The sequence below is a fragment of the Lasiodiplodia theobromae genome, assembly GCF_012971845.1.
Source record: "Lasiodiplodia theobromae strain AM2As chromosome Unknown scaffold_3, whole genome shotgun sequence".
Classification (NCBI taxonomy): Eukaryota; Fungi; Ascomycota; class Dothideomycetes; order Botryosphaeriales; family Botryosphaeriaceae; genus Lasiodiplodia; species Lasiodiplodia theobromae.
In genome coordinates, this window is record NW_023336519.1 from 1,199,648 (window position 1) to 1,223,600 (window position 23,953).

At 56.1% G+C, this 23,953-nt stretch overlaps 5 protein-coding genes across 5 annotated transcripts; 2 read left to right on the forward strand and 3 right to left on the reverse strand.

Moving 5' to 3' along the window:
* Positions 1–1,413: 1,413 nt before the first annotated feature.
* Positions 1,414–5,241, reverse strand: LTHEOB_1329 (Ras-like guanine nucleotide exchange factor; the record flags this gene model as incomplete). The annotated part of the gene is made up of 2 exons (XM_035510018.1): positions 1,414–4,491; positions 4,564–5,241. 2 exons carry the CDS (start codon positions 5,239–5,241, stop codon positions 1,414–1,416), a joined length of 3,756 nt encoding a protein of 1,251 aa, XP_035367676.1.
* An 8,795-nt stretch (positions 5,242–14,036) lies between these two features.
* On the reverse strand, positions 14,037–16,127 carry LTHEOB_1330 (Pentatricopeptide repeat protein; the record flags this gene model as incomplete). Its single annotated transcript, XM_035510020.1, has 1 exon — positions 14,037–16,127. The coding sequence occupies one exon, from the start codon at positions 16,125–16,127 to the stop codon at positions 14,037–14,039; it is 2,091 nt and encodes a 696-aa protein (XP_035367677.1).
* An 848-nt stretch (positions 16,128–16,975) lies between these two features.
* Positions 16,976–17,617, forward strand: LTHEOB_1331 (Cell cycle control protein cwf18; the record flags this gene model as incomplete). The annotated part of the gene is made up of 1 exon (XM_035510021.1): positions 16,976–17,617. One exon carries the CDS (start codon positions 16,976–16,978, stop codon positions 17,615–17,617), a length of 642 nt encoding a protein of 213 aa, XP_035367678.1.
* A 1,168-nt stretch (positions 17,618–18,785) lies between these two features.
* Positions 18,786–19,500, reverse strand: LTHEOB_1332 (uncharacterized protein; the record flags this gene model as incomplete). The annotated part of the gene is made up of 3 exons (XM_035510022.1): positions 18,786–18,887; positions 18,932–19,181; positions 19,235–19,500. 3 exons carry the CDS (start codon positions 19,498–19,500, stop codon positions 18,786–18,788), a joined length of 618 nt encoding a protein of 205 aa, XP_035367679.1.
* A 1,189-nt stretch (positions 19,501–20,689) lies between these two features.
* On the forward strand, positions 20,690–23,436 carry LTHEOB_1333 (Single-stranded nucleic acid binding R3H; the record flags this gene model as incomplete). The annotated part of the gene is made up of 5 exons (XM_035510023.1): positions 20,690–20,749; positions 20,892–21,155; positions 21,204–21,700; positions 21,753–21,893; positions 21,942–23,436. The coding sequence occupies 5 exons, from the start codon at positions 20,690–20,692 to the stop codon at positions 23,434–23,436; spliced, it is 2,457 nt and encodes an 818-aa protein (XP_035367680.1).
* Between the last annotated feature and the right edge of the window lie 517 nt (positions 23,437–23,953).

The following is a 23,953-nucleotide window of genomic DNA, read 5'->3' on the forward strand; positions in this document are numbered from 1 at the left end:
TATGTCGCACCTTCTTCTTGAATCATCTGTATCGGCCCACCTTCACTATCCTATCTCTGCCAAGTTGTTGAAAAATGCAATGAGTTTTTCAAAGTTGCAGTCATACAAAGAGATCGCTGCCACCACGGCGCGCAATATAACCTATTCAGTGTTGATAGTAATCAAGAGTCTAATAATAGAGAAAATGATCCCATACTCTTTGGCCTTGCATTCTTATTAGATATTAGTACTAATATTCTTTACTCGATACTTGTAAACATTACTAGTATACTAGTATACTGGGGACAAGAACCCTAGGCTTGTTATTCTCGCCACGCTATGCGAAAGAAGTTATAGTTAATTCTATAGAATTTTACGAGTCGTAGATAACTTTATAATATTGAAAATTTCCTAACGTGCTGAGTATACCGAAGGTCCTAAAGGACTAGACCCTTACAAGGTATATATTGTCAAGACCTACTAGCCTACATAGGCAGTTGACGAAGTGGAACACATATCTAGACTTAAGGCACCCTCGTAAGGATATAAAGTCGTATAAGTTATAGTAGTAAAATTCGAGAGAACACCATTGCAAGAATCAATCACATCTCAAGGATCAGAATTTTTGTGCTGAGACCATCGCCATTCGCCAATGGGCGAACAACGGTTTAATATTTACTAATGTCTAGCACCAAGGCTCAATAAGTGAGCGCTTCATTCGTGCCGCAGCTGTAACGGCGAGAAAACGACGGAAGACCGCAAGTGCTTCCAGGATCTGGCTCTGGCTGTATGCTTTTCCGTCCAGAGAATCAAGCAAAAACGCCGGTGCCATGGACTCCACTTTCCTTTTCTTCGCCTTCTCCCCCGGCTTTTCTGATCCATCAAAGCAATCGAAGAACAAAAAGACCAGAAGATAACAGGTGCTCCCCCGCCAAAAGACTGAACACTTTCCAAGACCCGAAAAGCAGCAAGTATGGAAAAGAAAGAAAGTGGTTGGCAAGGAACACCCAATCAAACACACTGAAATCAAACCATGAGCCGGTCTCGTCCCTTTCTTGCCCCCGCTCCGTATATTCTAGACAACATGAGATCCCATAACCGGCATGAATAGAGATCCCATTCCTTAAAAACCGTCCGTACTGTAGAAAGGCAGAAAAGCAGAAAACGCTGGAGAGGTATCAAGTACAGAAAGTAGGAAAGCAAATCGTAAGCACCTGCTGTAGCATAGAAACATAAGAAAAGGTCGTAAAACCCCTGTGATATACAGCCTTCCTGAGTCCGGGGTTGGGAATGAGGAAGTAATGACAAGGAAAGTGAAACAGCCGAAAAAGAAAAAAAAAACACCGAATTGCGCCGCTGATGATTGAGCATTGTCGCTGAAACCGGGACAGCAATGCCAGAAGAGGATTTGAGCGTCTTAATGATGTTAAGCCATCACAAACTGCCCCTCGGAGTCGCACTGTGTTCAGAGGACGATTTGAATGTTGACAGAGCGTTCAAAAAGTCGAACCGCTCTCTCGTACTCCCGTTGAATTGCCTCACACTGTCGTTGTCGGAAATCGGGCTGTGTTGCTTGGGTTCTCTGGGCTCTAGTAGGAGTGACCGGCGGTAATAGTTCTGCACGTTGCTTTGGTCGCTGTCGCGAACACGCTCGATTTGCGACTGCATCCACTCTTGCATCTCCGGAACAGGAGCAAGGGGGTACGGGACTTGGAAGCGCTGTAGTTGACCAATAATCTTTGCCGTCCGCATGTGTTTGTCGAAGTTGATGACGCTGATGCCCGAGTCAGCACCTCCGTCACCAGGGATCTGGCGTGTCGTCTGGTTGCCAACGTCGACAAAAGTCAGATCCGTGAGGTAAATGCCAACGAAGGGAATGCAGGGAGCGACGTGGTTTTCCAGGCGCTTCCGAAGGACGGCGTAGTTGCGGCCGACATTGACAATTGCACGAAGCTCCTCGAGGCGACCCTTAGTCTTGGCCGAGACAGCGTCCCAGGTTCGCTTCAACCGCATGACCATCGAAGAGTTCAGAGAGCAAATGATGGCCATGAGCGAGTCGTAATTGTTGAGCTCCAGGCATTTCACCGCGATCTTTACCCACTGCTTGATGATAACAGCGCGCTTCTTAGGATCCTCCAACTGAAGAATAGTGTCGGCCACGAGATTGGCGAGATCGGTCGAGAGCTTCGACATGGCGCGAACATTGACAGCCCTTCCGTTCTTCTTGGTCCACTCAGATGCAAGCAATTCCTCGGGTTGGATCGTGCAAAACAACTTGGACTCAATAAGCGTGAATTGCCTGGCCAGCTCCAGCGGGTCGAAGTCCAGAATGCTCAGGGTGATAGAGGCTCCGTTGCGAATGTTCCGCAAGGCATTCATCTGGCTTTTGGTGATGATTGGGTTAGGCACATTCGGGTCTGCCGCAGTGTACACGGTTGCGGAAGTGTTCGTCTTGCCCTGGGACGACATCAAGCGGGGGGTGGTGCTTCCCGCGCGGATTTGGCTGACTTTCGTCACCAGCTCGGCCAGACGCTTTCCAGCCGAGGGCAGGGCAGTCCTAAGCTTCCCAGTCGCAAAGGTTAAGATGAGACCGAGCGCCTCGGCATCAGTATCCGCTTGCCAGTGGCCCTCCATCCAACCCTTGAAAACGTTGTGGACACGCAACCGGACGGGGACAGCGATCTCGCTGCTGTCTCCAACGTAGTTGAACCGATCAATCAAACATTGAGCAAGCTCAACTGGCGTTGTAAACAGGCGGAAAGTGAGATAGAATGTGGTCACGAATGTCGCATCCGGAGTCGCTTCATGGGTGGTGAGTTGCTCAATCAGCGCAGGCAGAGATCCGCCCGCAATCTGACCGTCTTTGTAAACGAGTTCATGTACGTATGTCTTCTCCAACATCTGCGCCTCAACGCCATACGCATCTTCGCTGGTCGTCGAACGCAGTTCCGAAATGCTGGGGTAGCTGTTGATCATGTCATTGGCCTTGGGGCTGGATGGAGCATCGTCAGGGGTCGTCGCCCGGGTGGAAGTGTGCGAGATGATGCTAGCCGCATCGCCGCGAACGCTGTTGGGGTACGTGCTGGTCGAGTCCGAAGCGTTGACGCCTTCCAAGCCCAAACCGACGTTGTTTCCAGCAAAACGGAAGTTGACGCTGTTGGTACTGGGAGAGTCGTCTGCGGTGCTACCCGAGGGAGCAGGCAGATGTGGAATGGGGAGCTTAGCCAGAGAGGGCAGAGAATCCTTGGAAGAGCGGAAGGAGGACACAGTGGGGCTCTGGAGGCTTGCGACTTGCGTAGTGGTAGAAGGAGAAGGGAGAGAAGCGGGTGGTTCGGGCAAGGGTTTCTCATCAAGTGAAGCAGGGCGGCTCGTATCCTTTGGAGGAGCCGGCAAGGGTTTGGCGATATTTTCCTCGGAAGCACGCTCGTTGGTCGCGTCTGAAACACCAGTGAGGTCAAGGCTCTCGAAGATGGTGTCAGAAATTCCAGCTCCTGTGCGCTCGAACTCGAAGTCGCCGATTCTTTCGATGACGATTTTAGCCTTCGTCACACAGTCGCCGGCGGCGCGGACACAGTTGGTGGCAGCGATGACGATTTCCTTGCCTTGTGCAGGCATGAACTCCTCGTTGTGGGCCTCGGAGTGCGCAAACATGTCTTTCGTCGCTTGCACGAGCTCAGACAGCTTCTCATGCATCGCGTCCCTTGCTTGCGAAAGTGGTTCCGAGCGACGAGCGTCGCGTTCCCATACCTCTTCCACGACACTCAGAAGTTGGCGACACGCAATGACAGATTGTTGGGTAGTGGAGAGGAGCTCGCTGGACGAGCGTGACTGGAGGTGTAACCCAATGAACGAGCCAATCGAGCCCAGAAACGAGTCCTGGGCGGCAGAAAGTCGTTCCGACGCAAGGTTGTATCTGCGCTGGCCGCTCACCTGACTTGTGTACGACGCTCGATGGGAGATCGAGACGCGCTTCGACGGGGTGGATTTCGAGGGAGACAGCGCTGGCAGAGACTGCACTGGTACAGGATCTGTGATGCTGGTGTTGGTGCGAGGAGTGTTAATACCGCTCAGGCCGGCTCGTTCGTCGCTCGTTCTCGCCGCGTCGCTGGGTGACACAGCAGTAACGCTTTCGGGTGGTTCGGTTGCACCATCCTCGGCTGACTGCGATTGCTCAACGTTGCTTTCGGGAACATCATGCGGCGGCGTGGGTGGCCTCTCTGCGTCGTCCATTGGGCCATCGACGAGCGCTTGCAGCGGGGGCTGGAGTTCCTGCGCAAAGACATCAAGAAAACGAACGGCTCGGACAACCACTTTGAATGCCTTCAAAACAAGCTCGTCGAGGAGGTCGTAGATAGGCTCCTCGGCGGGGTCGCCCTGGGACACGACCTGCTGCAGGTGCTTCGCTGTTTTCACGAGTGAGGACAGGTCACCTAACAGGCCTTTCCGCATCCGTCGGATACCGATGTGAGCTTGTACGTTCTGCGATTCCCTCGTCAAGCAATCGGACCTCTCCTATAATGGAGTTAGCGTAGATCCACCAAAACGTTTCCCCCGACCCAGGGGCTATCCTCGCTCGAGACTAACCAAGAGAAAACGGACGCCTGCAATCATCGACCTAACGTAGTCCTGCTTTGCAAATACCATCGTGTTCCCGCTCTCTCCACTCCTCACGAGGTCCCAGAGGTGAGTAAGGGCGTTCAGAAGGCTGTTGATTGACGGATGATCGAAAGGTTCGCAGTAATTGGTAGGGAGCCAGCCGCGGGCTCCAGAAATAAGGAGGGTGCCGTCCGCCCAGCCATTAGGGTGTATCGAGTGGACCAGGATGACATCTCCTTGGTTGATGGGAACCGTGATAGAGCACTCGTCCCCGACGGAGGATATTGTGGAGGAGGGGTGAAAGTGGTAGAATGCACGGAGGTAGTTGGGAAAGGATTCGGGCTCCGCCGTGGGCATCTCGGCCTCGAGGTTGGCGCGAGGCGTTAATGGTGGTGACATTTGAAACTGCGACGTGGACCCTGTTGTCCGCCGGCTTCTTGGCGAGGACTGCACACTCCGGGGGCCATCGTTGTTCCATGTTGTTGAGGGCTTCTTCTTGATGGTGAGCGGCGCAACACACGCGCTGGTGCGGTCCATGCCCTCTCTGAGCGCGATATCGGACATCTTGGAGTCCTTCTTCGCGTGCTTGGCGTCCCGTCTGCGAGTATTCCTGGAGCCAGAGTCTTCCAGAAGAATACTTGACACGGACAGCGAGGACAGTAACATAAAGGCAGAGTGCGCCGCGACGTTACGAGAGGGTCAGCATTAGATGGGCCGCTGGTTTAGACGACGTGGATATGGAGCGGCGGGATTAGAAGCAATTGGAAGGCCGGGGCCGGCGAATCTCGAGCGGCGAGGTGGCGGCGATTGAGTCTGCAGTTGTCATGTTGTCAGCTGTCTGTGTTGATGTTGTTGTTGTTTGGTGGGTGAGGTCCTGTGGTGGCGAGGAATGCGCCTACCCAACAGTGAGAGAAACGGCCGAAGAATGCAGCTATGCGCTCCTGACAACGGAAAGACACATAGCTACGGGTGGGGAAAAGATGGCAGGTGCAGTAGCAAGAGAGGGGACCGAGACGGAGCCTCTGGGGTTTTAGGGCTTGTCTTGACTGCAGCGCGCAGGCAGGTGGTGCTCGTGTGGGCGAGACTGGGGAACGGAGGAGCGTACAGTGATTAAGGCGTGACCGCGCAGGCAGATCGGCAATGGTGCGGGAGCGCGCGGCGAGGCGGAGGCGGAATGCTCGTCGCAGAGAAGGGCCTCGGGGCGTGTCCAGACACTGCGGGTTTCTGGGGGAGCAGGACTGAGGCGGCGGGAAGGTGCTCGGCGCGCGCAAATGGTGTTGCAATGGTGCAAGGTGGAGGGGAGCTTTAATGGCTTGCTGGCGACGCAAGGGTCTGGGGGCAGTTTGGCCGGGCAGGCAGGGCAGTCAAGGGCTAGCAAAGCTCAAGCGGCATCGTCGCCTCGAATCGCCGTCAGCCCACTTTTCCGCCGTCGAGGAATTGGCCCAGGCGATCAGATATAGCAGGAGCGATATTGGAGCGGGCAGCCGCGCGGGCACGATTCGCCTTTGGGAACTGACCAGGGTCCGCAGACGCAGCATGGGGTGCAGCCCGAGCACGCGCGCCGTTCTCGTCCTGTCGAATCCGCGTGGCGCACATCAAGCATCCACGCCGGCGGCCGCAGACGCGACCGCGCGAGACCCATTGCCCGGCCCAGCCGCCGCGAGGCCAGCTGCAGCTCATGCGGCATCGGCGGGCGCGCAGGTCGCGAGAGCGGCCGGCCTGAGGCTTGGGCTTGAGTCAGCCCGACGACGCTGTACGGACGACGTCTCGCAAATGTGCCTGCGCCCTCGGCAGCGCTATGCCCGAAGCGCAGCGGGCGGACGCGCCCCCGTCACAGTGCCGGCGTGCGCGCGGCGTGCAGGCTGCATTGGATGCCCTGCCCGGCAGCGCGCAGCCATGGCAGAGACCCCATAAGAGGCGCCGGCCCAGGTCCCCGCGACGGCGCACAGGTGCGTGACCCGCGCGCGGCCCAGGGGCAGGGCACCCGCGGAGCTTTCTGGCCCTGTGGGTGTTGCAGAGCGCGACGGAGCGGCGTCATTTCGCAGCGCCCGCGCAGTCACGGATCGACCGCCACGCCCGTCCTTTTGGGAAATCGCCAAGCCAGACGTGCAGCGGCGGTGCACCACGCGAGTCGTCACCGCACGCCAGGCCTGCCAACGGCCGCCGTTCCCCGCGCGCGCCGCCGGCACCTTCGCTTCGTCTTCATCATCTCCAATTTCCTCACCGCGCCCCTTTGCCTACCAGCCCGACCCAGCGCCCTGACCATCCTGCCCACGGCATGCCATCGACCCCTAGCTGCTTTCGGCAGCGATGGTCTCCGCGCCCCCCACCCGCACGAGCCCACCTCCAGAGCTCCGCGTCGTCAAGCTTCTGTGCCTGCGCCAGCAGCCTGGTTCTGCCCGCCCCATCGCTGTCGCAGCGAGCCCACATGTCCGGTGGGAAGTCGAAACGCTGAGCTCAACGCCGGCTTGCCACCAGCCGTTCGCTCTCTCGCTGGCCGGTCATGATGCCACAAACGTAGCCTGTCCGCCTCGGGCTGCATTGCAGGGCGACCGGTGACGCGCCGTTTTCGCCCTGCTCTTTTTTTTTTCTCCGGCCTTGCTCAGCTCAGCATTGGAAATCGTCATCATCTCTCTATTCTCGCGCTCAGCTTGGTGGAGACACTACTGGAAGCGGGCTCCACCATGGCCTTTCCCTCGGGATGCCTGGGTCGATCACCAAGGGGTGGCGATGTCGGCCGCCTGCAGGTCCCACTGCAGCAACGAGCGAGAATGGGTCCATTATCCAACACCCCCGGGTTTAGTCATAGCTGAAAAGCCGTCTCCCGTTTGGCGCTGCCATCGGGGTGGAGACTGCCAGCCGCAGCCGTTGTGGCCCAGATCTATGACACCACTTCGAATCTCGCTCACCGGCCGTTGGCAGACCCAGTTGTCTATCCAAGTACGACGAGTCAGCCAGCTTGCATTAGCCGACCCCCGCCCAAGTTGGCAAGCTGTCTCGTCTGTGCTGCGCCTGACGTGCTGCTCAAATTGGACATGTAGATTGCCTGCGACGGATAGCTGTGGCCGAGTACACTCTATCCCACTCGTTGACTTCTGGCACAGCCATCCGCACCCAGAACCCGCATTAGCACAAATTCTGCGACGAACGGCCGGCATGACACCATTGTCCATTCATCACAATTATCGCCGCTTGTCCGGATGAGGGCTTCAACTATGCGGGGTGACAAGGCGGAGTGAGGATGCTCAAGCCCGAATGGGTCCCGCACTATCATGATTGCTCCAAGGACCACCCTGGCTTTGACCGCGCACACATGGATGTTGCTGTTCGTATCATGTGCTAGGCCTCGGCTTGGACCAGGCCGGGTCCTACTGGAAAACCCTGTCAGCACGCGCCAGCAGATCGGAAGGTCAAGCCTTGCGAATCGAAAGGAGCATTTTGAACCTGCTGAGAAAAGATACTAAAGACATCGCGTCCAGTAGCTGCGATTGCGTTGCGCCTCCCGAACACGCACAGAGCACTGGCTGTGCCGGTGCGTCGTCCGGCACTTGGCTGATCGTCATATCACCGTGCAATGCTCAAGCCGCCGCGCACACCGTTCTCTCCTGGACACTGCCCGTCATCGCTTCCTTGCATCACCCCCAGATGGGAAGACTGTTGCTTGTCGCTCGACGCTGCCGGACTCCGACATGCGATGATCCTCAGCGCGACGCTCGACGCACGTGGCACTTGTGCATCCCAATTCGTCTCCCCACGAGCACCGTACATTGACAACATCTGCGGAGACGCGATCATCATCTCCGCAGTCAATACATGGAGTAAGGTCCAGAAAGTGCGCAATGAGACGTTTTGCCTGTTTTTGTAGCACGTCGGGTCGCGCGCGCGCCGTCGTTGTCTAGTCGTCCTAGTGGGGAAATTGAGCGTCCGGCGACTGCTCGAGCTAGCCTGTCAGGAGAAGGAGATCGTCAGTCGCCTATGCGAGTTTTTCCCTGAATCGAGACCACCGAATGAGCTGTTTTGGGTTCCCTCAAAGCACGTAGGGCTTATACACACGAGATACTTTCTAGTGTTTGAGAACGCGGGAAGCTAACATGCCGCAGCGTTCCTGTCACGACTCTCAGCCCTGTACCGCTCCTGACACCGGCAGGGGCTTCCGGCGCAACTAAGCCAGCTTTCGTCAGGTCAGTGTGTCATGTAGCTTGAGAACTAGTCTGACGAGCATCTGGCGCCTCTCCCGCTCTTGACAAGATACTGCGACTTGCCGATGCATGCAATCTTCCTTCCGCTGGCCCTGCCATGGTCCTCAGGCTCCCCCGCTGTGCAGCTGTCGCACTGCCAGTTGCTGCCCCGACTCCTCAATCGACGTCTCTCCCACGTGGATGCAAGGATCAGCGGCCCAGCATCCCCACAACTATTGAGAGCAGCAATTGACCAGTTCGGCGTGGACGTGGCCGAACTCGGTCGTTCACGGCGCAGAGCTCGTGCCATGCGGAGTACAGTTCACGGCGTGGCTCGTATCTGTTGTCGTGCGCGGATCTTGCTTCTACCACGTTGCCCTTTCTGGCGCAAGTCTGCCCAGGCGCCCCTGACCCAGCAGTGTAAATCTGTATAACGTTATCCAAAGATGCGATTAGTGATTGCCCGGCCCAGCACATGATCAATGAAAGACGTCGCCGGTGTTGGGCCGACACCTAGCGTTCACAGCACCAGGCACATGCTTGAATCGTGATGGTGAAAGCTCCCGAGATATCACCAGCGGTTTCCCCGGAGTGCCTGACCACCGGGGATGTTCAACCCATTAGTGTCAGCAACTCCACCACGGCGTCAAACCGGTGACGACCCACCGTCGAGCAGCCAACGATGCGGCTCTATAACCGTTCTCTCTCCAGGGTCCCGCTGCCAGGGGTCGGCGATCGACGTTGTGTGGAGAACAGAGTCTGCCTTTTCTTTTACCCGCTCGGCGTACTCCGGGCCACGTACGGCGAAATATCTACTCGAGCCTATGTGCGTCGCAATCACCTACCTAGGTGATGACGTTTTGTCAGTGCGATCGGGAGCTTGCCGAGAAAAGGATCGAAGGTTAATCCTATACCACCGCACAGCGGCCATGCATAGGGCGGGAAAGCTTGAGAGAAATTCGGCCGTTTCCCCAGTAATCGTTCCTTCGATGACGAAAAGTTAACGCGCTCGGTGCTTGCCGATCGATAGGGCATTCCGCCGAACGGCCTCATCCAGGGCCCATTCCACATGCCGGGGACCCCAACTGCCAGAAATCCGATGCCAACCAGGCCTCTGTCGCTTCGTGTCAACAACGACGCTGTCTTTCGCGCGGTTACGGGCGTACAGCGCGCTTGGCGCTTGTGCGCACTCTGCGAACCAGTCGAATCACGGCAACTTCGTTTCATGAAACTGCCATTCACACAGCTACGGCCGCTGGCAGAACACACCGTCGCCACCGCCACACAGCCTACACGATGAATACGCATCGCTTCTCAGAATCGGCGCCAGCGGAAAGCATCGTTGGATGCCGCACCGAGATAGGATCTGAAGCGGCCCGCGCGTCTCCGGAACACGGATTGACCAAGCCGCATTCGTGCAAAGGCGACGGAGCCCGATAAGCACATCAGGGCGGATATCTTCGGGCTGCATCAGCCATGTCAAAACCGCGAGCCCGGACACGTGCGCTTCGTGCGGCAATCTCGCTTTCCCACCAGTCAACCTCGAGTGTGGAACTCATGTGCATTTGTTGCCCTTGGCGCAAATGCTGGGGCCGTCAACAATTTGACTTTTGATCACAAATCCCCACGCTGGCTTCTGCCTACGTCCATTGGACGAGGGCCTAGACCCACGTGGGGAAACCAAGGCGCGAAGCGCCCTCACTCCACGGCGAAGGCAGATGCCGTCCTTCACCAACGACACCCACCGTCCATCCCCAAGTGACAATCAAGATTTTACGACTACCAGCACATAATCGTCACCGCTTTGGTGTTGGATCTCTGAAGATTTGGACGTGGTAGGCGGCTATGAAGATGAAGATCTCCAGCAGGCGCGAAGACAGCCAATGAGATGGCGCAAATTAGCTGGACAACAACAGTCACGCACACTCTGTGATATGGCTCCACTGACCGGTGAGGCGAGCAAAAATCTTTCTTGGGCAACGAAGATACCCTGCAGAAGACGAGAGGATTCTGCGAGGCTCATGTGGTCTGTCGGTAACTGCGCCAAAGGGAAAAATCCAGGGCTCGCGATGTCGCGGAAGCCTCTCGCACGCAGAAGAGGACTGACCGGCAAGTGTCCTCCCGTCATTGCAGGCTGACGCGTCTGTGAGGTAGGATGCGGGAAGGTGAAGAACGGGCTACTACTCGAACACCAGCTACGTTGCATCTGCTTTCCAACTGCAACATCCATTTCGCTTGGTCGCGATAGAGCCTCATTGATACCTTTACTCCATATTCGTGAGAGAATATTCCTCTTTATAGCTCATTTCAGGACCTCGCGTCTCTTCTCAAGTTCTTCAAGCACTGTTGTCCTAATCTTGACCAGACGTCCCTCGTCAACATCGCGCATAGACATACGAGTCGTTGCTGGAGTACGCGTCACTGCAAACGGCAGTATGCGACACTCGGGAAGGCGTTGCACGTTGAAACGGCTGAATAGTTCAACGACTGTTGGCTGTATCTTCCCGTTGACTTAGTACGCGCATCGGCCCGCCACCTTTGCCTCTAAAGGCAGCAACGCTATGCGCAACTGCCTCTGAAGATAGTCCGCTAATGCACCATGCGATTTACCTTCCCGTCTTTCCGCTCGCCCACCACGCCTCTCCGCCCGACTCCGGACTCAAGCTGAAACACACAGCGCGCCGATCTACGCGTCGGAGCCCAGAACAGATCGTCATCGTGCCATTGCCGAATGAGTATAGCAGGAGTACCCATTATCTCAGCCGCAATATAGGATCCGTGTGTATGGTCCCGAACTCCGTCCATGATTTGTGCAGTTGCTGCAGACTGTGGGCCCAATGTTGGGAGTCGCTTTCTTCTGTTCTTTATTGAGGTTTACGCTTTTTTTCTTTTTAGCTCTTAACCTTGTCTCTTCCCCTTTCCAGGTCGGCATCCACATCCCACAGTTCCCCGCCGCGCCGTTGTCGTATCTGCAAGCCTCTGTTCGCAGTTCGTTGTCTACCCGAACGAGTATTCCGGGATGCCGCGCGGGCCTGGGTAGGTAGGGGGCCGCACTCGCTTACGCGGGAACGCCGCGTCCGCATCCCGATATGCTGCTGTTTAGGTACAGCCCGCAGTAAGCTGAGCTTCGGACGTATCTTTGAAAGTCTTCGTTGCCCTCGGGCCCCTGCACATGGCGTTCCCAATACTTGTCAGGGTGACGTTGCAAGGACGGCTTCAGAAAGAATGAAAGGAGAGCACTGACGTCGCCGCGAGGTACGGAGATTTCCAGCGCGGGTTGGGTTGGGTTGGCAGAAAAGAAAGCGACTGCTCGTGCTCTTGGCCAGCCGCCCGCACGTACTCGCTCGCAACACGGTCCTTTGGTGTTTGATACAGATTGGAGATTGGCACCGCAGGCTGGCTTCTAGAGCTTCTAAATCGAACTTTCGATCAAGCCATTAATCTCCCCTCTCCTTTCTTTCTCTCTTTTAGCCTCGCGCACCTTACGCACTGCGCCGCTCAGCCAAGAGGCCTCGTGCGGAAGCGGTAGCTATCCCTTGGCGATAAGCTACCTGCGGAATCCCACGCCGGCGCGGGATCTGCTTTCTAGCTGGTGCCGATCGAGAATATCGAAAGGAAAAAAAAATCACTTCTAGGGGCTCCTGGGATGGCCGCCACGGGGCGGCGTTGTGGCGCGGCCGTCACATCAGGGTCTCTCTACGTTTTGGGCGGGTGCGAGATTCTCGCCATCTCGCTTTCTCGCACGCATTTCGCAACCGGGCCCAACCGAACGAGCGAGCGATGCGAAACGACGAACCCCGACCGCGACGTCGCATAGCGTCTTGTCGCACCTTCTTTTCTCTGTCCCCTTCTTTCCGCGGCGCCTTCCTCCTGTTGCTCTTGTTTTCGTGTGGCGTTCAGTCGGTCCCATCCGCTAGATCGCACCGGACCCAGCGCTAAGAGAACGCATCGTTGGAAAATACGAAGCCCGAAAAAAGGGTCCGCGGCGGGGAGGCGCGGCAGCTAGGAAACAGGGAAGTAGAAAAGATTAAGGGCTAAAAGGGCAAGGAGAACGGGAAGGAAGAGGAAAGGAAGGGAACTAGTCATCCGGCTCCGTCGTTGCTGGTTGCCTGGCCTGGCACCCATCGCCTCGGGATGATCGACGCCCCTAGCATATTAAATCATCCGACACAGTGGGAAGGAAGAAGTTCCTAAGTGAGAGACTAGCCTGAGGTTCCCGGCGAGATTGGAGGGTAGGCTGCGCCTTTGTCGCGACATTTGGTGGTCCACAGGGCTGGTGGGTACCGGGGGTGTTCGGTACCATCGTGATCGCATGCCGAAGACCTTCTTTCTCATGCACTTATTTTCGATTTCCCGGGGCAGCGGAGAAAAGGAAGAAGACGAGTTACCAGAGGTGGAACGTGTGATAAGCAAACCGCCACGAGAAAGGAGGTTGTCTTGAAGCCAGGTGCCAGCTCCGACAAGCACAGGCGTTTGTCTTCGAATAGAGCGCGGCCAATGGCAGTGCAACACCGTATTCTTTAGTCTATTTTCGGCTCTTTTTTAGAAGACGAGAGCTAATTGTTACTATACATGATATGAGTGTAATGTGATCCGGTCTCGTTGGAGTGTGCTTTTTTTTTTTTGCCCATCGAGACCTCGGGCCAAGACAAAGCAAACGAAGAGGCAAAAGACAAATTTACTGTTGCCGCGGCAGCAGGCATCGTTGGTACCCGTCATTGCCGCGACACGGCTGGAGTAGCGTCAAGTCAGGGACGGCTCGAGCGCCGCGCCGTCCACAATGGTGCGAAGACGAGTCGTTCGTCATAACCATCGTCATTGAGCTGGATCATCACTTCATGCAGGACCTCTGAGCGGGCAGGCGGAACCCCTGAAGGCCGATGATGTGCTTCCGTCCTACTTCTCTCCGCAGGGTTCGGGTCGGCCGGCAGGCCTTCCGGCATTGCTGATCAAAAAAGGCAGCAGAAACCAGAGATGGTGCTTGGGGATCTCTCGCCAAGCCTTCTCCTACCGCCTGAATCAAGACCTAAATGTGGGACTGTGCCGCGGCTCAGGAGACACGGCTCAAATACCAGCTGCGGGCCATCTGCATGCTTTTGCTTGGTGAAAAAACCGGGTCCACGTACATTTAAACCAAAGTTTGCTGGTCATTCACCCGTTTCACAGTACGGCAGGCTGGCTTCTAGAGCTTGATTGGGAAAGATGTGACCTCGTAAAAGTGGGAGTCGTTCATGATCGAGTTGCGGTTGAAAGTCTTTCACTTCCTGCGAATCCAGGAGGAATTCAGCTGCTGGTTTGCTTGCCCTCGGCCGGCGCTTTTCCATTCGAGTCGGAGGTGCTCCCAGCACCAGTCCACCGGGCAGCGTCCTGTTCTTCTCGGATCGCCTCCTCTCGATCCTCCTCCTCGATCTCCTTCAGGACCGATGGTTCCTCCTCGTAGTCGTCTGGAACTATATGATCCTCCTGGTAGTCGTCCGGAACCAAATAATCCTGCTCTTCCTCCGCTTGGCTGCGTTGCTGCGCGCCGAGCTCCTGTAGACCCTGGGCTAGCCTGTCGTTCTCCCGCATCCTACTAAGAGCGCGTAAAGAGGACAGATCCAGCTCGACCTCCTGGAGCTGCATCTTTCGTATCGTATCCAGAGCTCTATCGACCTCCTGTAGTCGGGCGTACCCTCTAACAAGAGAATTCCAAGTGACATCATTTGGTTCCTGATTGTACTTGCGCATGATTTCAAGCACCCGTTCTGCGGCTTCGGGCTGCTTATGCCGCATGAATGCATTAACCAAAATATCCCATGTATACTTTGAAGTAAGTGGAACTGCATGGACACGCTTGTCAGTCATCTGACGCAAAATTGTGGGTACCATCTGGAGGGTATTGGCATTCTGCCCCAGGGCGAAGAGGAAGGCATTGAAGAAGTGGTCGGTTCGTCCAAGTGAAGACATGACCGGATTGTCAGGGCGCTCGATCTGGCGCTGAAAAACATGATAGAGGCGGACCACCTCCTCCGGGCTCTGTCGAGAGACGAGTTTAAGGTAAGCTGTCAACACGATGGCGATAGCATGAGGGGATGGGCTCATGGTCGTAGCAACGGTTTTACCGAAGAAATGAGGCGGCACACCCAATGCGATCGGAATTGAAGGGTCGAAATATTCATGGTAGGTCTTTGCCAGATCGGCAAAAGTGGTTGCTGTACTGGCTGGTTCAAAATGCTGGAGGTAGATGCAATGGATGATGTCTGTGGCAACGACTCGGGGTCTTTCGAGGTTTGGTAGAGCCTTTCCTGCGTCCCCTACGATTGATTGGAGCATTTCGGGGTGTTTCCCGTCCTTAAGGCCCTTCAACAAGACAGTGTACGTATAATCGTTCGGCTCGATCCCGTTTTGCTGCAAGAGTCGATATACGGTGAAAGCCGCCTGCAGATCGCCATGGTCAACAGCATTGTGCATGACCACTGTGTAGAGGTAAATGTTGAGCTTGACACCCATGGTAGTCAATTCCGACAGAATCTCGGCTGTAGCAGGATAGTCGTTTGCTTTGGTAGCGCTGCTTCGAAGTATTTGCGTGCAGACGGACGCGAAAATCTCGTCTCGGGGAGGTGCTCCCAGCTCAATACGCCTCCGTAGTTCTCTTACGGCCATTTTATACTCGCCGTGTTTGCCAAAGAAATATGCGAGGTGGTATGTTGTGAACCTCGCGGGTTTAAAAGCAGTTCCACGAAGCATCTTCCACAGCTGAGCACCCTCCTCAAGGGAACTGTGGGTCAAGACAAGGTGCACAAATTTTTGAGATAGTGCACGGCCGAGGGTCCTCTTTTGTTGCAGGAGGAATTCTAGAGTGTAAAGGAATCCAGGAGGTAATCTAAGCTCGTCGCTTTCAGCACGCTGGAGGTGGCTACTCATGAAATGCTCCAGAATATCAGCAACAGCGTAGCTAGGTGCTTTCTTTCCTCCACTTATAGCTTCCAGGGTCGGCAAAACTGCATCGTGATCATGATGGAGCAGCCATAACATCATCTCGCCCCAGATGTTCTTTTTCCCTTCGGCCGAGTAGTCTTCGCGCATGCGAATGATCCATGCCTTCCTAATAGCGGCTGAATCTCGCCCCAGACGTAGAAGTCTCTTCACTGCCTGTTCTGTCAAGGCGTTAACTTCTAGCTGAGACGATCGCAGTTCTACAGGTAGCCTGACGTCGTAGATGGCATTAAGCTGTGCGAACTTTTTGATCCACCATGCATCCTGTTGTGGGAAGTCATCGAGGGGAGGGAGAGAAGCAGCTTTCTGGAGCCTCCGCTCGAGGTTCTCAGTAAGTGTGCCGCTATAAGAGCTGATCATGAAATCTAGCCGGCGCGCTTCTCTGAATCTTGAATTCATCAGGTAGAGAATTTGTTTTTCGTCGTCCAATGGGATTGCCTCCAGGAGAGCCTTCTCTTCCTCCTCTTCAACCAAATAGTCGTCTTCTTCAGATGTAGAGTAGGAGCGGCGTTCCTGGCGGGAAAATAACGCCAATGTTTTGAAATATTGCAGTCGCGATCGAGCCGGTGCGAGTGGTGTATGCGAGGCGGTTGTTATAAAATGTCGTTGTGATGTCCTCTTCTGTAAAGAGGTGTGGGATCTCGCGCGGCCATTGTCGATGTAACACCGTTGGCATGGGTGCTGTTCCCCTTGACCGGCATGCTGCCCGGGCATTTCCTCGTTGTCATTTGATCCAGCGATGTTCGCTACGCGTATCGTTCTCGGTATTCCAGCGCAACGACTCGAAGGGACGGCAGCGACTTCGGCGGTCATCCATCTCCGGGTATGCTGCAGCGGCGCGGCTCTCTCGAGGGCATACGGGGCGGAAAAGTGCAGCACAGGCGGCGCATTGCCTCTGATGGTCCGCGCATGGTGGATGATCGGATTGCTGGACATGGAGCGAGGTTATCTGGGCATGGCTGGGAATGTCGCGGAGGACTGGAAGAAGCTCGAGCAGGCGGCGGCGACGGTCCGAAATTTTGGAGCTCCAATCCATCTCTCCTCCGCCGCCCGCCGACACCACCATCTAATCGCCTGTTTAGCCCCGCCACTTACCGCCTGCCTTACCTTTGCCGAGCTCAAATACTGCCCTGCGATTCGTGTGCTACGCGTTTGAACAACAGAAACGCCTCCACGCAACACTTTACTGCTTCGCGTCAACCTCTAGCCCGCGACAAAGCTCCCGGCATACAAGCCTCATCGCACCCATGTCCTCCCACGCCTCTCTCAGCGCCGCCGCTGACGAGCGCAAGGCACGCCTCGCCAAGCTCAAATCGCTGAAGCGCAAAGCGCCCGACGAGCCGTCCGACATCGAACCTGGCACCGCCGAGACGCAAGCAGACGATCGCGAAGGCTCCTCCACCCCCGATGTCTCCAGGCTTTACCTCTCTGGCCGCAACTTCGATGTCGAAACAAAGGGACCCAAGCTGGGCTTCGAGAGCAATCCGGCCGAAAACCAGGTGACGCTAGAGGCCAAGGCGGCCGAGCTGGCCGAGCGCACCAAAGCTGAAGCTGCGGCTGACGAGGCTGCGGACAAGCCGCTGGATCTGTTCAAGCTGCAGCCGAAGAAGCCGAATTGGGATCTGAAACGTGATCTGGACAAGAAGCTGGAGGTGCTGAATGTGAGGACGGAGAACGCGATTGCGCGGTTGGTGAGGGAGAGGATTGAAAATGCTCAGAAGGAGGCAAAGAAGAAGGCTGGAGCGGGCACCGGCGAACTTGAGCCTAAGGACAAGGATGGTGAGGCGGTCGGCATGGACGGCGCGATGCTGGCGGAGGCCATGCGTGAAAGGGAGAGGGAAGATGAGGCCGAGAGAGAGAGGGAAAAGGGAGATGAAGAGCTGGTATGAACCAAGAGGCGGGATATCACGGCGTTATGGCGCTAAGTAAAGCCTTGGAGGGCTGGTTGACTGAGCTTCTTCATGCATCAACGGAGCACGGGGTCTGGGTTCGTTTAGAAGACTCTGCATGATGATTCCTCGTCGCCGAAAAACTACATTCAGACCCTGCGCGCAAGACCATGAGGATCTGGCGGTGCTGGTTTCAGGGAATGGCAGATGAATTCTAGACCAAGCAAATGAGAGGCCAAGAAGTCTGGGGCAAATTTTGGACATTGCCTAGCCTCCATTTGCAGCAGAGCAAGGTACAACAAGCGGGAACAAAAAGGAAGTAGTTGCATCTACTCTGAAGCAAGTATGTGCTGCGTTAGACGTCCTAGAGGCGAAGAGACATTCAAGCCGCCTTCATTTAAGACAGGCTCATAGTATTACTGATTCACAACACTTTCGACTCTTGATCAGCACTTGGAAAGCTTTGATTTGTTGTATTCTCTTCATAAAAGTCTGTACGGCAGATTTGGCGTGGCTAACCTTTACATCAGTCAGTATATCGCAGTGACTTCTCACCTTTAGCTGTTACGAGGAGCATTTTTATATATAAAGCTGTAATACAACGAATGCCAATGGGTATCTAGAAGAACACCTCGGAGCTTCTGTGAACCGAATCCTCTCGGACCTTACTGCATAGCTCCTAATTCAGCAGGTTTACGCTGATAGGCGATTCCGGAGATCAGGAAGGAGAAATCACGCGCAACTTTTGAGGGAATGGCCTTCCAACCATTCTTTAGGGCCGCCCGTAAGGACATGCTCGAAAAGGTTGCCATTCCCGCGCGGCAAATGATAAAGGCCCAGTGTTAAGTCCCGCCACTCCGTTTCCACACCAATTTATCTTCCGCCCATATTCATTGCTTGAGTCATGGCGAGGCGCTTGCTGTAAGGACTTAAGCTTCTTTCCCTAAAGCTTGCTGGCGGGGGGCCAGCGTTGCCCGGTGGTGGCCGCTGAGGCCTGTCGGAACGTCCGTTACGCTCTCTGTATTGGGGGCTGGCCCGCCTTCGCGGGCTACGTGACCGACGGCGAGGAGGGCTGAGGCGAGGAACTCTTGCGCGTTGGCTGTATGGAGAAATCGATCTTTCAAAATCACGGCTGCGGCTTCTGTGACGGCTTCTGCTTCTCGAGACGTCATTCTGGGGAGACACGAATGATCGACTTCGTGGCCTGCCACGCTCTCCAGGGCTGAATGAGCTCCGCCTCCTCCTGGTATTCCGCTCTTTCGCGCGTGGTCTGTCGTCTTTGTCGGAGTGGTAAGAGCCTGCTGACGAGCTCACGGAGCGACGCCTACGCTTGCGGTCGTCGCCGGCCGGTGAGTGCTTGGAGCGCTTGGGCGCTTCCTGTCGGTGTGAAGGCGAGCGCGAGGGTGAGCGGTTCGTCGAGATGGTTGATACGGATGAGGAGGAGTAGGATGATACAGAACGGGAGCGCTTCCGCGGGCGGGACTGCAGGTCGTCATCGTCGCGGCTATGCTTGCGGCCCCTCTCGTCGGCCTTTTTTGCTAGGGTTTCGTCTGCGACGCCCTTCCTGGCAACATGTCAGCGCCATTCGGCCATGACCAGGGGCTGGAATGAACGTACTTTCGGAGCAGGTCGTTGGGCACATCGCTCGTGAGTTGCGGCTTAAGCTTCGGGTTGAACAGCTGTTGGGTACGGCTGGGCCGGCTCACGTACGGGCGCTCCTGAGTAGAGGCTTTGCACTCGTAGCTGTAGTGACGTAGGGAAGTGTCAGTTGGATCTGGTCGGCGAAAGCGGGCGGGGATTCGCATATCTTTTTTCAGGCACTTCTGGCAGGTGGTGCTCGGCGTGGCCTTGGAGCGGCCGGTGTATGCAGGGCCGCGGTACATGGCTGGAGCGAGCGGGAGAAGCTCGAGCGGGGGTTGTTGTCGCAAGGAGAAGCGCGGAGGAGGGGCGGTGCGGCTCTGGACGCAGGTCGTTGCGCGATGGCATGCGGCTCGCACTCAGGCAGAATGACGACGCTGGGCGCGCAATCCAATGCGATCGCGCGCTGGCTTGCCCCAGGCAGACAGACCGCACTTCACAACGGCTCGACGTTTTTCCCGCGCTGCACCGACGGGAGTGCGAATAAATTACACCCCCGGCGCCCCCTCAACGCGGAGTCTTTCAGCGGACGCCTCTTCAAGCAGCCGCACAATTGTACCGGCCTTCTCAATCCGGCTTTGCGAATAGCGGCATTGTTACTCGAAGACTGGATCAAACATCCGGACATTCACGTAGACTTACAAAGCCCAATTGATGTCTCGATGGAGACTGCAATTGCCTACGCAAGAAGAGTGCAGCATTGCCTCGCAACATGTTGGGAAAAAGAAAAAACCGGTTCGCACCATGCCGGGCAAGTGGATTGTCCCTCCACCGGAGCAGTCATTTTAGCCTCGTCGAAGCTGCGGACGGCCGAGGAGTTTCTGTGGGCGGCTGTACTGGCTGTCCCCAAACGGGAATATTACGGCACTCGTGGGGACCTCCTGCCAAGGCTCGGGGGTGGTTTTGCTGCATCCGCTGGGCTGGGCGCCCGACAGACGAAGAGCCCTCACCACGCCTGCTTGGCCAACAAGCATCTCCCGACGCAGCTCTCCAGCAAGCAAGCCGTCCACGCTCGCGCTGGCGCATCTTCCCCGCCCGCCGCTCCGTGCTTCAGCTGCGCGCCTTGTGTCCAAGCACCACTCCCGGGCTCCCGCGTCGGCGCTCCTGACTCCTCGAGCCTCGCCGACCTGAGGACCCACTCGTCGCTGCGTGCGCCCACTTCAACTGCCCTGTCGCACCGCGATGAAATCACCGCCAACCTTCTGAGCCGAGCCCGCCAAATGCACGATGTCCAGCCTTATGGTCCTGGCTTTCACGACTTTCCTTGAGCATTCCGGTTCCTGAGATCACCTGGCTTTCGACATTTCCATTTCCCTTTGCGAGCGAGCACGCCCGGGTACCCACCGCGCTTCCAAGCCCCGGATTGCGACCACCCTTCTCTGCATTCTACTGTCATCATACCCCGCATAGCTCGCCCCACGCTGGCTGGAGAGAATGTCCTCTCAAGGCCCCGCCGTCAGCGAGACCTCCAACCTGAAGCCGTCGTTTGCAAAGGTATAGTTTGCGCCGCTTTTCAGTTCCCAGAGACGCCCTGTTGCTCCGACCCGCTGCCATCTCACTTTGCTTGCTCAAAATTTCCTGCCCTTACCGCCCCGCAACATCACGCCCACCCAGAACCATAACTGACGATTCGCAGGTTGCAGCTTCAGCTTACATGCCTCATAATTCTAAAAACGTTGCTTCTGGCACCAAGTCTGCCGAAGGCCAGCAAGCTCCTGTTATCCTACAGACACCGTCTGAAGCCCCGGAAGCGCAAATAACGCATGCCCCGGTTGAGAATGGAGAAAAAGACGAGAGCTCCAATCAGGAGCATGCTCCAGACACCAATGGCTCCTCCAAGGATGCCCATGCGCAGAATGGCGTAAGCCCGGACTCCAATGCCGAGCATTCATTGCACTCGGTAGGCGGCGCAGTGAAGCCCGTGGTTGCTGATGACGATGCAACCCAGGTGTCTTCCTCCAACAGCTCGGCAAAGCCGCCGAGCGTGGATGGCAAGAGTGTCGCGTCCGGAACGACTTTCGCGCTCGACGAGAAGGAAAGCATTCGCCCAGACGATAGTGCCAGCATCCGTGCCGTGGAAGAGGATCGCGAAGATGTATTCACGCCCCCTGATTCCATCGCAGCCGGATCCAGGGTTGGCTCGGAGAACGGCATTGGTCGAGCTTTCCGTGACCAACTTAACGAGATTTCCGTCATGGGGGCCTCTTCTCAGCGCGGTGTTCCACCTGGCCGGAATGTCCAGATCCTAGGAAGCAGTGATGCTCCTCAGGGCGGTTCCGGTCGCGCTATATCACTACCTCTCGGTGCCATCAAGGAAAACGACGGCGCTTCCCAGCCGCAACCGGCCCCTGATGAAAAACTTTTGGAGGCTCTACAGTCTCCCAGAGACAGATTGTTTGTGCTCAAGCTAGAGCAAGACGTGCTCGATTTTCTAAGAAATGCAGGGTACGTTGTATCTTCCGAACCATCATTATTAAGAGACTGACGAACTGTGAAGCGAGAAGGAGTTGGATGTTCCAAACTGCAATGCGTTCTACCGCATGCTTGCGCATCGATTTGCTGATTACTATCTTCTCGGCCATGTTGTCGATCCGGTCACAAGTGCCGTGAAGATTACCAAGACTCCCTATAGTAGAATGTAAGCAGTCTGTTTAAGGATCAGTGATGTCCGCTAATAAGTTTGTAGGCCCCCGCCACTCTCGAGCCTTCCGAGCTCCCTATCATCGGGTCCCGAAACTCCTCCAATCATAGTGCCTGCTCGAAAGATTATGCGCCGAGGAGAGAGTGGAGGTACCCCATCAGGCACTAACACAACGGCCAATTCCGAAGGTCCTTCGAAGACAACGTCTGAGGCTGGTGCCGATAGTGGAAGTGATGCTGGGCAAGGTCCTAGGAAGCTGACTAGAGAAGAACGTGAGGCCAAATACAAAGAAGCCCGACAGCGCATCTTTGGAAGTGCCGAGGATGGTGACCTTGGAGAAGCGGCCAACAATGAGAGCAAAGACATGTCGCGATCAAGTTCCGCTGCTGGGAAAAAGAACAAAAAGAAGAATCGCAACAATGACGACGACGGATTTGAGGCGAGGTCCCAATTCAGCCCCTACTATCCCGGACAGTATGGAGCCCCAGGGTATCCGAGCGATGGGCCCCCTATGTACTATGGCCCGTACACCAACATGGTTCCTCCGTCAACCAACATGAACCCCAATGGAACGCCGCCCATGCAGTACAACAACGGCTATCCGGTCATGGTCCAGCAGGATCCTCAGCAGCAGTTTTCTTGGCAATACCAACAGTTTGGAGCCGGCAATGGGGCCATGAATGCAGGGCCTTATGGATCTCCGGTGCCGATGAACTATGACCTCTCGCAGGACTTTCAGCGCATGTCCTTCCAGCCTGGAAATGCATCTAACCAGACACCAAAGATGTCGAACCCTACGCTGGCTAGTTTTCCGGACGGATATAGGCCGCAGTCGCAGGGCATGAACCAGCCATGGCAGATGTCGGGCCAGGTGCCATATCAATTTGCTCAGCAAAGCTATGACAACCGACCGATGTCGGCGGGCCAAAATCCCTATCCTTATGGCCAGTTGCCCAACCCGCAGTTCGGCAACAACCGCAACCAACACCCCCTTCCCGGTAGCTTCAACCGGCAGCAGTTCAACCCGCAGAGCCAGACATTTGTCCCCAGCTTCCCTGGTCCCGGGATGCGCGGAGGAGCACCGTTTGGCATGCCGGGGCAGTCGCCGCAGATGGGAGTGGTCGCTCCAAACATGGTCAACTTCCCTAACTTCAACATGCCCATGCACCAGCAGCAACCCCCGCGCCCAAGTCAGCCCACTTCGCAGCCGCAGTTCAACCGCCCGCCGGGAAACCCAGCGTTTGTGAAGAATCAGGGCCAGGGTATGGCCCATCCTCTGCCGCAGCCGGTATCGGCCGCACACAATCAGGCACAGAGATCTGCCTCGGGCGGTAGTCAAAGCAGCATCGCCAAATGGGGTACTCCGGCGCACCTGCCGCCTAAACCCCCACCTCCGGCCTCAATGCAGCCCAGCCAGAAGTTCGTAAATGGGCCACCCAACCGGGTTCCGTCCGGACCGCCGCCGCAGCAGAACCCGAACGGCACGTACCCTATCCCTAGCATAATCGGGACGGGCAATGGAGCGCGTGCTGCCAAATAGAGGTTTTGCACCTGCGCTTCCAGCCATGATCGCTCTGCATTTCCAGGAGTTGGTCGATGTCGGCGAGGGAGCTTGCTTGCAACAAAATGCTTTTTTGGTATGTGCGAGTTGTGAGGTCTTATTTATTCCCAATTCACGGCGAGGAGTCTAGATGTCGGCCCGGTATGTCGGCGATTCACGGTCAATCGATGCATCTTCAAGGCGTAAACGGCAAGGATGGATAAATTTTTGAGGCCTGGATGATGTGCAAGGTTGGCGATGAAGTAAAAGTTGAGTCGTGGGATTTCTCTCTACTCGGTGATTGAGCGGGCGGGGTTAGGCTTCTTAATTAGATAATTCACGAAGGTTTTGCTCTTGTCAATGGACGGTGAAAGTTAAAAGGGCCGGGAATATGGCAGGACGTTGTTGCGGGGCGCGGCGGATGTGGGTAGTACGGCGGGCTCAGCGGCCACCTGCGCAACCGCCGCGACGTCGACCAGAAAAGTCACAGGTCGCGGCACGTCGATCAGCAACAGCC